This window comes from Seriola dumerili, unplaced genomic scaffold (genome assembly GCF_002260705.1).
Source record: "Seriola dumerili isolate Sdu_G_001 unplaced genomic scaffold, Sdu_1.0 BDQW01002305.1, whole genome shotgun sequence".
NCBI lineage: Eukaryota > Metazoa > Chordata > Actinopteri > Carangiformes > Carangidae > Seriola > Seriola dumerili.
The window spans coordinates 39,061-52,036 of NW_019176560.1; the positions used below are offsets into that span (position 1 = coordinate 39,061).

The window sequence follows — 12,976 nt, forward strand, 5'->3', positions numbered from 1 at the left end:
AGGAGTGAAGATTTTAAATACAGGACTTGCAGTGATGGAGTATTTGTACATTTTACATTGTGATATTGATGCAAAAATAGTTCAGAAAAAAATATCTCAGGACTTTTCAACGTCATGATTAAGATTTTATTTTGTTAACTTTGGAAACTTGAAAAAAACAATTGTCTCTTTCATTTTTTTCTTTTTTAAATTCTTTGCACCTTTTAAAGGTCTGTAATCAGACTGTAGTGACCCAATAATCAGACTGTAGTGACCCAATAATCCGACTGTAGTGACCCAATAATCAGACTTGTTTCATTCAGGTCATGCTTTTGTAAAACCACTCTGGTCTTTATATTTATATTTTCCCCTGATGATGTTTGAAAGTTTTACTTTATGATTTCATAGTTTTTAAATTATGAAGTGTTGAATCTGAACTCTGCCGTGATTTTAGTCTCTTATTTCCAAAGCTTGTTTTCCTGTGTTAGTGTGTCATGGTATAAACACGGTCACAGACACATGTACATGTATATATAATATAATAATATATGTCATTTTATCATGTTAAAACTCTCTGTGGCATGATCTTTGTATGTTTCTTGACCTTTTTTCATATGTCGACCTACTTAGAGAAAATTCTTTGATTTTAAACCACGATTAGAAATAATAATTGATAAACAAGATAATCTTTTTGAGGCAAAAATCTGGTTGTAGAATTTTCCCTTTTTCTTATGTGATAATTAACAGAAACTTTTTAGATTCAAACAAAGGAACAAGATTTTATCTTGGTCTTGAGGAAACTTTACAACTATTTCATCATTAATGGACAAAATGATTAATGAGAAAATAATCTGCAGATCAGCACATGATTCCCTTCGTAACGCAGGTTTTAAAAAGTCTTGTGAAGCTCGATTTACTTCTTTTTGTGTGACAATAAAACCCCAAACCACTTTTCAAACACGTTTTCCATCTCTGAATAATTCGCTCCGTCCCTCTCAGCTGCTGTTAGTTTCAGCTCATTTCCATTAAAATCAGCCTGTAGAACCTGAAACCTGCATTTAATCCCTGTCAGTCAGTCAGTGTCTTCATCTTCTGTTCAAGGCCACAAAACTAGAAGTGGAACTGTGACAGAGATAAAGGCCGACATGATGTCTCTGTGCTGCAGGGTTCAAGTCTCTGCATGTAGATCCCCAGGAAGAGCAGAGGATTCCCAGAGAGTCTGCGACGTCCACCCAGTCAGGAAGTTTCCCTCGTCTTCTCGCCTTTTTTGGTCTCAAGAGTTGTTGCATGTAAATCAGTCTCAGGGTGAGCGTGCGGTGCAGGAGGCCGGCCGACACTCCTCCGGCTCCACGAACAGGCCCGAACCAGCCGGAGAATGTGGACAATGTCGGCCGTGCCCGACTGCAGGGTCAGGGATGTAAACCAGCATGCCGAGGCAAACCGGTGCTGTCACTTCACTGCAGTCAGACGCTGCACAGCGCTGAGAGTTCACCTGCAGCATTCACACCTTCAGTCTGGTTAGAAAAGCTACAACTGAGACAGATTTTACATGAAGTGATCTCATTTCTCTGAAGATATCACTTTTAACTTTAAATATTGAAAACTTCCTGTTTTGTAACATAAAATTAATGTAAAAATAAAAGCTTTCAGAAAAATGTACTTAAAGTATCAAAAGTAAAAGTACTCCTCATGCAGAATGTTTATAGTATAAATAATATAATGTTTTAATAATCTTTGTTGGTGGTGAAGTTTAATCCACTAAAAGTTCATCACATTTATAAAAACTTCCCTGTGCAAAGTAAAAACAACTGAGTGTCATGGAGTATGAATATAAAACAGTAGAATTTGATCAGTTAATTGTTTTTATTTATCTCTGGTTCCTCCGTCCTTCAGCTAAACGTGTTTTGATGTAAAATATAAACTGTGTCGATCTGTCAAACATCTGCAGCAGCTGTGTCATCTTGTCATCTGGTGCAGTTCAGTCCATATAAGGAAAGTAGCTTCATGGCGTTTCTGCTCATCTACAGGTAAAACTTAGATTTTCAGATTTGTTTAAAAATCTCCTCCTCCACCTTTTTTTTGTTCTGAATCTTTACTGGATCCCCCCCCCCCCCCCCCCCCCCCCACAGCAGGAGTGTCGTTTGGTGGAATTTCAGCTGCACTGAAGCCCATACAAGGACAAGACACGAGCAGCTGTGGTCTGATGACGCTGCGGGGTGTGGTCACACCTGGTGAGGCCCGCCTCCTCAAATCTGTAAAAGCAGGTTCAGGTAGAGCCCTGAAATCCTGCCTTATGATTGGCTGAATGTGAAGTTAGATGTTAAAAACACCAAAATGGTGTTTTTAACATCAAACACCAGGATTCGGTGAAGACGAGCGGTCGAGTTGTAACAACAGATGAACACGTCTGTGCAGGTTCAGGGTGTGGACACAACAACAGGAACAGCTGACACACAAAGCCACACAGAGGTGATGTTCAGTTTTTCAGTTTAATATGTTAAAGAGCATAAACAGTAAACGTGCACTGATGTGACCAGAGGTGATGTCACTTTGTTTAGAGAAGAAGAAAAACCTTTAGAGGCGACGAAGGTAAAGGAAAAGATCAGGGGCCAGATTAATCTGTGAACACTTGACGACCCCGCGTCCAGTAAAAACAACTTTAACTGGGGGAAATATTAAAAATATACAACCTTAGATTCCTCTTCCAGGACAGACGGACGTGATGTTGGACAGAATGAACAGAGATGCAGCATCAGGAAGATGTTCTACCTCTGCAGGCCTCAGTTAAAAACACATTGTGATGGATCCAAACATCATGAGGAGCAAAACTCAGGAGCCACAGAGGAGGAGGAGGAGGAGGAGGAGGAGGATGAAGAAGGCCAGAGCTTATCAGATGATGACATGATTGATGGATGGATGATGGATGATGGATGGATCAAGTGATGGATCAGGTTTTATTTGTCAGTTTTTTTGTTCAAGATCAAATTCATATTCAGTCCAACATTTGTTTTTCTGTCGTTTCCAAAAAGAAGAGAAGACAATAGACGACAACAGAAGACAATAGAAGACAATAGAAGACAATAGAGGACATTAAATCTTGTCTTCAGCTCTGGTGAAACCACACTGTTGGTCCTGATTTTCAGGATTTACTCGCAGCTTGAAACCGACACAAACAGTTTTAAAGTTGTAACATCAGATAAAATCGTCTCAGGCAGGACGAAGAACCTGACGAACGTCACGCAGACACATTCAAACTGAAGATAAACAAACACCGATCAATGAACTCTCAGACACGGGACTGAGATTTACACGAGTAAACAAACAAACAAAAACAACATAAAACCTTTTTAATCCCACAGTGTGAATATTTGATGTATATATGCATTAATAATATATCATCTTATATTATATATACTAACTTAATTAATTACATATTATATATAGGGATATATATGTCACATATTACATTTCTGTGTGTGGAGCAAAGAGAAGGCTCAGTGGTTGGATGCTCCTCCATATTGAAAAAAGTCTTAATTTACCCAGAATTCATTGCACCATACTCCAAGAACTAAACTGCTTTGTGTGACAGATGAATTCAGAGTCTATCTGAAGTCTGTTTGTGAAATCTAAGAGAGTTTGTCTTTGTGACAGCGTCTGTAGAAATGATTCATTTCTTATTTCCTGTCATCTCTCTCTCCTCCAGCAGCTGAAAACTTTCCGGTGTGACGGACCAATCACAGCTCTCCTCCTGCTCAGGTGGAATCCATGATTTCAGTATGAACCCTGCAGGTTGTGGGGGGGGGGGTCAGGCTCTCATCCCGCGTACCCGCTCCCCCTTGACAGATGCCTTCTCCAACCAATCAGGACGCGAGTTTGGACAACATGGCGGATCATGCTCACCTGGACCAATCAGCGCGCGAGCTGAGGGAACGTTGCCTTTTATGGTCAACGCCAGCTCCAGTCCCGCGAACGCAAATAAAACCGGTGCGGTTTGGCTCGTGATGCTGCATTTACTGAACAAGTCTGGGGCAGAAAGACTCCCGCTTCACCTCACCGACAGACACACCCGAGACTCACCTGCACAGGTAAGAAGCAGCTGTGTTTTTTAATTATAAAGTTGTCTTTATCGGAAATCTCACAAAACTAAAACCTAACTAAACCGTTACAGGTGAGTTTTTATCAGACACAGATACTGAGTCACTTCAGGTGTGTTACCGGCAGCTGGGGGCGCGAGGTCTCTGCTTTATTCACCTTTTTCATCAGCGGTTTTCTCATCCTGGAAGATTCAGCCTTTTAACAGTAAAAGAAAAGATGCAAGTTCATCCACAAAACTCATATTGTCCAGAAAAGTAGTTTTTAAGGTTGAACTTTCTGGTTAAAGTTAAATCTTTTTATTTCAGGGTTACAGATAATAATAATAATAATAATAATAATATTTATCACATAACCAGGTGAAGGTAAACTGTAACCTGGTTTGAGATCAGCACGTTCAGGTAAAAACTACCTGACAAGATCTCTGCAAGTATGAAGATGTTGATCTGAAAATCCGCAGCAGGATTTTTCATCCTGATGAACTGAACCATCTGAGTCTGGAGCTGAAACTGAAATCAGCACAAACACAAATATACAGAAGGAAATCTGTGACCAGATCGTTCAAGTTTTTCTTTTAAAATCAAAGTAAACAAAACTCCAATGAGGTTGAGTCAAATTTATACAGTTTTTAGTTCAGGAGTAAAGAAACATTTAGGAAGGAATCTGTTTTTATTTTAAGATTATTATAGATATTTATTCTAAATCAGTTTGTTTCCTCACTGACTCTTGTTCAAAGTGTTTATTTATTTGGTTGCAGCTGAGTTACTGTTTGAGTGAATGAACTAAATATCAGATGAATCTGAATGTCCTGAGGGAAGGGCTGCTCCTGTCTGCTTCCTGTTTCAGCCCCTCTTCAAAATAAAACCTCCTGAATTTCATGAAACATAAACATTTCAGTTCCCTCATTAACTTCTCTCAACAGCTGGAGTTTACTTTAAAAAAATAAAATAAAATAAAATAATAAAGGTGTGTGTTGTATCGTGGAGAGTCGCAGCTCGGAGCCTGTGGATTTTAACCAGGAGAGGTTTGTGTTCTGCCTGAACTGGTTTTGAAATCGTCCTGAAGCGACTGGACTTCAGGACACATAATTTAAGAACATCTGGTTGGATGACTTGAGCTGCCGCGCCCGGCAAACAGCTGCCTGTGCGGGCTGCTGGATGAGAAATGATTTTAAAAGATGGAGCAGACAGAAGTAAAAACTAATTCCACTCTTCAGTCTCAGAAAAAGGAAATAACAGCAAGATGCAAACGGCATCATCACATTACTCTTATTTTATTCTCTTTAAAGTCGGTGAGATACTCAAGCTTCATCAACCTCAAGACTCATGAATAAGGATGAAGCGTCACTTTAAAGACGCACGCCTGATATTTAAGTTTCCAAATCTGGAAACTTTAATGATAAACGGAGGAAAAGGTTAAATGTCCTAACCTGATTTATTTCTTATTAGATATCCTTTATTTGAATATTATGATTAAATATTTATTCAAAATGCAGTTTTAAAAAGTGGTTTGTTAAACAATTAGTTTGACACTGAAATTTAACACTGCATGATTTTCCCAAGTAGATTCTTTAATAAATATTGTAATCAGGAGGTTTTCAGTTTGAGCAGGTGGTTCATCAGTTTAGAGACGAGGGGTAAATGTGTGGAGCAGCATGTTTAATCTAATTGTTTCCTTTCAGACATGGAAGATGAAATCGCTGCCCTCGTTGTTGACAACGGCTCTGGCATGTGCAAGGCCGGTTTCGCCGGAGACGACGCCCCCCGCGCCGTCTTCCCATCCATCGTCGGTCGCCCCAGACACCAGGTAAGAAACCTGAAGGTCACCTTCTGTCTCAGGTACATTAAACTAAATGCAGTGCATCATGTGACTGTTGTGTGTTTTCAGGGTGTGATGGTGGGAATGGGACAGAAGGACAGCTACGTGGGAGACGAGGCCCAGAGCAAGAGAGGCATCCTGACCCTGAAGTACCCCATCGAGCACGGGATCGTCACCAACTGGGACGACATGGAGAAGGTGAAGACTTGAGCATTGTGTTTACATGAGTTCACACCTGGAGCTCAGACAGGAAACGGAGCTGAATCATCCCTGTGAAATCAGTGTCAGGGTTTAGTGCCATCTAGTGGTGAGGGTGCAGATTGCAACCAGCTGAATACCCTTCCTCTTAACTCTCCTTTTACAAGCATGTTGAAGAACCTAGTGAGAGCATGAAGGTCTAAGCCCTCGTGCACTTACCAAGGCACGCCTCCAAGGCTGTGAGGGCAGACATTGGGATTGAGCTTAATGTAAAAAACACTCCATATGTAGCTAATGAACAGTTAGTTTCAGGTGATTAACACTAATGAAAACATAATTATGAAAATGAATATTCCATTTCTGCCAAAGGATCACTAAATCCTACACTGGTCCTTTTTAACTGCAAAGTGAATACAGGACATGAGCAGACGACGAACACACCAAATTTATCCTTGATTTGTCTTCATCGTAAATCTGAAGCCAGCAGCTTTATGACTTGTAGTTGATCCTCTAACCGGCCGTCCTGTCCTGCAGATCTGGCATCACACCTTCTACAACGAGCTCCGAGTCGCTCCCGAGGAGCATCCAGTCCTGCTGACCGAGGCGCCGCTGAACCCCAAGGCCAACAGGGAGAAGATGACTCAGGTGTGTTCAGACCCATTAGTCCAAACCATAAACTGATCAGTTCAAAACCAGTTGAGTTTGTCAGCTGCTCTGGACCTGTTCAATGTATTACTGCATTTTTTTTTTTTTTTTTTTTTACTTACAACTAATGGATCAGTATCCTGACCTACACTACGTCCCAATAAAATGAGCTACTGAGTTTCAGTTTGGTCTTTGTCAGTTTAACTTTCTTGCAGTTGTCATGGCTTCCACAGTGACACGTATCTTTGTCTTTGGTCCAGATCATGTTCGAGACCTTCAACTGTCCTGCCATGTACGTGGCCATCCAGGCCGTCCTGTCACTGTACGCCTCCGGTCGTACCACAGGTGAGAAAACTCATGTCTCTGCTGTAAGATCTTAAAACACTGTCACAAATCAGCTTTTTTTAGATCCTGTTTTTAAAAAAAACAAAAAAAAAACAACTTTCCATCTCCTAAGAAGCTCAGGTCTGATTCAAAAGCAATTGAGCCTCTTGGAGCATCTAGTGGTCATTTAGAGGAACTGCAGCCATACACATCTCTGTGCTGGCCTTCTTGTTGAACCATGAAAGCTGAAGGTGTTTCTTTTCTAACTGGCTGCTGTTTGTCTCACAGGTATTGTGATGGACTCCGGTGACGGTGTCAGCCACACTGTGCCCATCTACGAGGGCTACGCTCTGCCTCACGCCATCCTCCGTCTGGACCTCGCTGGCAGAGACCTGACAGACTACCTGATGAAGATCCTGACGGAGAGAGGCTACAGCTTCACCACCACCGGTACAATACAGACCACTGACTTTTACCTCTAAAGATATTTAGTCCAATTTATAATCTCTGTCTGAGCAGATGAAGCTTTTTAATGTCTCAATATTTGTGGAGCCTGTTGTCTCGTTCTAACGCAAACCTTTAACCTCTGAACTCCAGCTGAGCGTGAGATTGTGCGTGACATCAAGGAGAAGCTCTGCTACGTGGCTCTGGACTTTGAACAGGAGATGCAGACGGCGGCTTCCTCTTCCTCCCTGGAGAAGAGCTACGAGCTGCCTGACGGACAGGTCATCACCATCGGCAACGAGAGGTTCCGCTGCCCCGAGACGCTCTTCCAGCCGTCATTCATCGGTTTGTAACTCGCCTCGGTCAGCAGGACTGTACCACCAAGATGTCGCCCTACTTGAGTTTCCGGTCTTTTCCGTCCGTGAAGTTCAGTCAAACATTTAATAAACTCTTGTTCTGTGTGTGTGTGTGTGTTCAGGAATGGAGTCGGCTGGCGTCCACGAGACGACGTACAACAGCATCATGAAGTGCGACGTGGACATCCGTAAGGACCTGTACGCCAACACTGTGCTATCCGGCGGCACCACCATGTACCCCGGCATCGCTGACCGCATGCAGAAGGAGATCACTGCGCTGGCCCCACCCACCATGAAAATAAAGGTACAGTCTCTATATTCATGCAGGTCAGTGAAGGTGAACTCAAATCAGTCACCTAATCCTTTACCTAAGGGTAAAGTTCAGTCTGCTGGCAGGTTTGAGTCTGACTGACTTTATCAGTTCTGCTGTGAAACACACTTGTCATTCGTTTTCTAAAGGGTCTGAGCTGTAGACCTTTTTTTTAAAATCTTTAGAAAAACATTAGTCAACAGTGAATGTATCACTCCCCATTTCAGTGTATGAAAACACTTGACCTATTTTATAGCTTTCTACCTGCAGAAACAATATGCTATGGCAGTATTTTTAACCAGATGGGGAGATTGAAACTTTACTTCCTGATTTTTTTCATTAAAATCTATCGGGTATTCTCCTGATCACAATTACAAAATGAAAACTCACTATGAAGCAGATTCTTTTCAGTTTTCTAAATTCAAGACAGTTTTTAAATGCTAATCTGTTTTACTGGAGAACTTTTGATACTGCTAAGGTTTCAGGCTTTGTCAACCTTAGAATAAAATCAAACCTGTCCAGTATTTGTGAATTTAATAAAGATTTACCAATAATTCAAATCTGAAATATCCCACATCACTGCTTCCATCTCACCTTTCCCTCCTCTCTCCTGCAGATCATCGCTCCCCCAGAGAGGAAATACTCGGTCTGGATCGGTGGCTCCATCCTGGCCTCCCTCTCCACCTTCCAGCAGATGTGGATCAGCAAGCAGGAGTATGACGAGTCTGGCCCCGCCATCGTCCACCGCAAGTGCTTCTAAACAAAACAAACCCAAACCTCCACGTCGTCGTCCTCCGCCCCCCTGGAGAGGAGGCCAACACTTTCAACCGTTCCATCCACCTAGAAAAGTCTCTGGTTTATCTTGTGTGAACAGACTGAAAGATGTGAGACGCCACACACAAGAATAATCCAGTGACTGTTTACATTTTAATGTTTCAGCAGCTTAAACTGAACTTCTGACGAACTGTCAAACATTTCTCAACATGTTAGTGTTACTCTGCTCACAGCTTTCACTCCTCTGGTGATAAACTACTGATGGTCAGAAAACAAACAGTATTATCACTGAACATCTTTTACCCATGTCTTTCTACCTCTTTAACAATCTAATGCATTAAATTGCACATCAACATTCAGCCTTTCTCATGTTCTGTTGTTCTGTTCAGCTGTGTAGGTGCTTTCCACCAGTGTTTATACTTTTCAATAAAATGCCAACATTTGATGTTTACAGCTTCTCTGTGGTCATTTGCTGTTTGGTGCTTTGGTTTTTTTACTGTCCAGCCACTTTCAGATGGAAGGTGACAAACTGTTTTAATCAGTACACTACATTTTTGATGACTTACTATACTGTGACGTTTACATGACTTTTTATGCCTTAGTATACTAGGACTTTTTATGCCTTACTACACTATGACGTTTTTATGACATTTTATGCCTTACTATATTATGACTTTTTATGCATCGCTATACTATATATATATATTTTTTTTTTTTTACATTTTATGCCATACTATATTATGTTTTTACGTTTTATGCCTTACTATATTATGACGTTTTTTTTACTTTTTATGCCTTACTATACTATGACTTTTTAAAAAATTTTTATGCCTTACTATACTAAGACTTTTTATGCTTTACTATACTATGACTTTTTATGCCTTACTATACTATGACGTTTTATGCCTTACTATACTATGACGTTTTATGCCTTACTATACTATGACGTTTTATGCCTTACTATACTATGACGTTTTATGCCTTACTATACTATGACGTTTTATGCCTTACTATACTATGACGTTTTATGCCTTACTATACTATGACGTTTTATGCCTTACTATACTATGACGTTTTATGCCTTACTATACTATGACGTTTTATGCCTTACTATACTATGACGTTTTATGCCTTACTATACTATGACGTTTTATGCCTTACTATACTATGACGTTTTATGCCTTACTATACTATGACGTTTTATGCCTTACTATACTATGACGTTTTATGCCTTACTATACTATGACGTTTTATGCCTTACTATACTATGACGTTTTATGCCTTACTATACTATGACGTTTTATGCCTTACTATACTATGACGTTTTATGCCTTACTATACTATGACGTTTTATGCCTTACTATACTATGACGTTTTATGCCTTACTATACTATGACGTTTTATGCCTTACTATACTATGACGTTTTATGCCTTACTATACTATGACGTTTTATGCCTTACTATACTATGACGTTTTATGCCTTACTATACTATGACGTTTTATGCCTTACTATACTATGACGTTTTATGCCTTACTATACTATGACGTTTTATGCCTTACTATACTATGACGTTTTATGCCTTACTATACTATGACGTTTTATGCCTTACTATACTATGACGTTTTATGCCTTACTATACTATGACGTTTTATGCCTTACTATACTATGACGTTTTATGCCTTACTATACTATGACGTTTTATGCCTTACTATACTATGACGTTTTATGCCTTACTATACTATGACGTTTTATGCCTTACTATACTATGACGTTTTATGCCTTACTATACTATGACGTTTTATGCCTTACTATACTATGACGTTTTATGCCTTACTATACTATGACGTTTTATGCCTTACTATACTATGACGTTTTATGCCTTACTATACTATGACGTTTTATGCCTTACTATACTATGACGTTTTATGCCTTACTATACTATGACGTTTTATGCCTTACTATACTATGACGTTTTATGCCTTACTATACTATGACGTTTTATGCCTTACTATACTATGACGTTTTATGCCTTACTATACTATGACGTTTTATGCCTTACTATACTATGACGTTTTATGCCTTACTATACTATGACGTTTTATGCCTTACTATACTATGACGTTTTATGCCTTACTATACTATGACGTTTTATGCCTTACTATACTATGACGTTTTATGCCTTACTATACTATGACGTTTTATGCCTTACTATACTATGACGTTTTATGCCTTACTATACTATGACGTTTTATGCCTTACTATACTATGACGTTTTATGCCTTACTATACTATGACGTTTTATGCCTTACTATACTATGACGTTTTATGCCTTACTATACTATGACGTTTTATGCCTTACTATACTATGACGTTTTATGCCTTACTATACTATGACGTTTTATGCCTTACTATACTATGACGTTTTATGCCTTACTATACTATGACGTTTTATGCCTTACTATACTATGACGTTTTATGCCTTACTATACTATGACGTTTTATGCCTTACTATACTATGACGTTTTATGCCTTACTATACTATGACGTTTTATGCCTTACTATACTATGACGTTTTATGCCTTACTATACTATGACGTTTTATGCCTTACTATACTATGACGTTTTATGCCTTACTATACTATGACGTTTTATGCCTTACTATACTATGACGTTTTATGCCTTACTATACTATGACGTTTTATGCCTTACTATACTATGACGTTTTATGCCTTACTATACTATGACGTTTTATGCCTTACTATACTATGACGTTTTATGCCTTACTATACTATGACGTTTTATGCCTTACTATACTATGACGTTTTATGCCTTACTATACTATGACGTTTTATGCCTTACTATACTATGACGTTTTATGCCTTACTATACTATGACGTTTTATGCCTTACTATACTATGACGTTTTATGCCTTACTATACTATGACGTTTTATGCCTTACTATACTATGACGTTTTATGCCTTACTATACTATGACGTTTTATGCCTTACTATACTATGACGTTTTATGCCTTACTATACTATGACGTTTTATGCCTTACTATACTATGACGTTTTATGCCTTACTATACTATGACGTTTTATGCCTTACTATACTATGACGTTTTATGCCTTACTATACTATGACGTTTTATGCCTTACTATACTATGACGTTTTATGCCTTACTATACTATGACGTTTTATGCCTTACTATACTATGACGTTTTATGCCTTACTATACTATGACGTTTTATGCCTTACTATACTATGACGTTTTATGCCTTACTATACTATGACGTTTTATGCCTTACTATACTATGACGTTTTATGCCTTACTATACTATGACGTTTTATGCCTTACTATACTATGACGTTTTATGCCTTACTATACTATGACGTTTTATGCCTTACTATACTATGACGTTTTATGCCTTACTATACTATGACGTTTTATGCCTTACTATACTATGACGTTTTATGCCTTACTATACTATGACGTTTTATGCCTTACTATACTATGACGTTTTATGCCTTACTATACTATGACGTTTTATGCCTTACTATACTATGACGTTTTATGCCTTACTATACTATGACGTTTTATGCCTTACTATACTATGACGTTTTATGCCTTACTATACTATGACGTTTTATGCCTTACTATACTATGACGTTTTATGCCTTACTATACTATGACGTTTTATGCCTTACTATACTATGACGTTTTATGCCTTACTATACTATGACGTTTTATGCCTTACTATACTATGACGTTTTATGCCTTACTATACTATGACGTTTTATGCCTTACTATACTATGACGTTTTATGCCTTACTATACTATGACGTTTTATGCCTTACTATACTATGACGTTTTATGCCTTACTATACTATGACGTTTTATGCCTTACTATACTATGACGTTTTATGCCTTACTATACTATGACGTTTTATGCCTTACTATACTATGACGTTTTATGCCTTACTATACTATGACGTTTTATGCCTTACTATACTATGACGTTTTATGCCTTAC

The 12,976-nt window shown here is 38.8% G+C and overlaps 1 protein-coding gene across 1 annotated transcript; it reads left to right on the forward strand.

Moving 5' to 3' along the window:
- The first annotated feature begins 3,998 nt into the window (after positions 1–3,998).
- LOC111239358 (actin, non-muscle 6.2) lies at positions 3,999–9,393 on the forward strand. Its single transcript, XM_022769219.1, has 9 exons — positions 3,999–4,064; positions 5,753–5,877; positions 5,959–6,087; positions 6,622–6,732; positions 6,993–7,077; positions 7,345–7,506; positions 7,654–7,845; positions 7,979–8,160; positions 8,783–9,393. The coding sequence occupies exons 2-9, from the start codon at positions 5,755–5,757 to the stop codon at positions 8,924–8,926; spliced, it is 1,128 nt and encodes a 375-aa protein (XP_022624940.1). The 5' UTR covers positions 3,999–4,064; positions 5,753–5,754; the 3' UTR covers positions 8,927–9,393.
- The last annotated feature ends 3,583 nt before the right edge of the window (positions 9,394–12,976 follow it).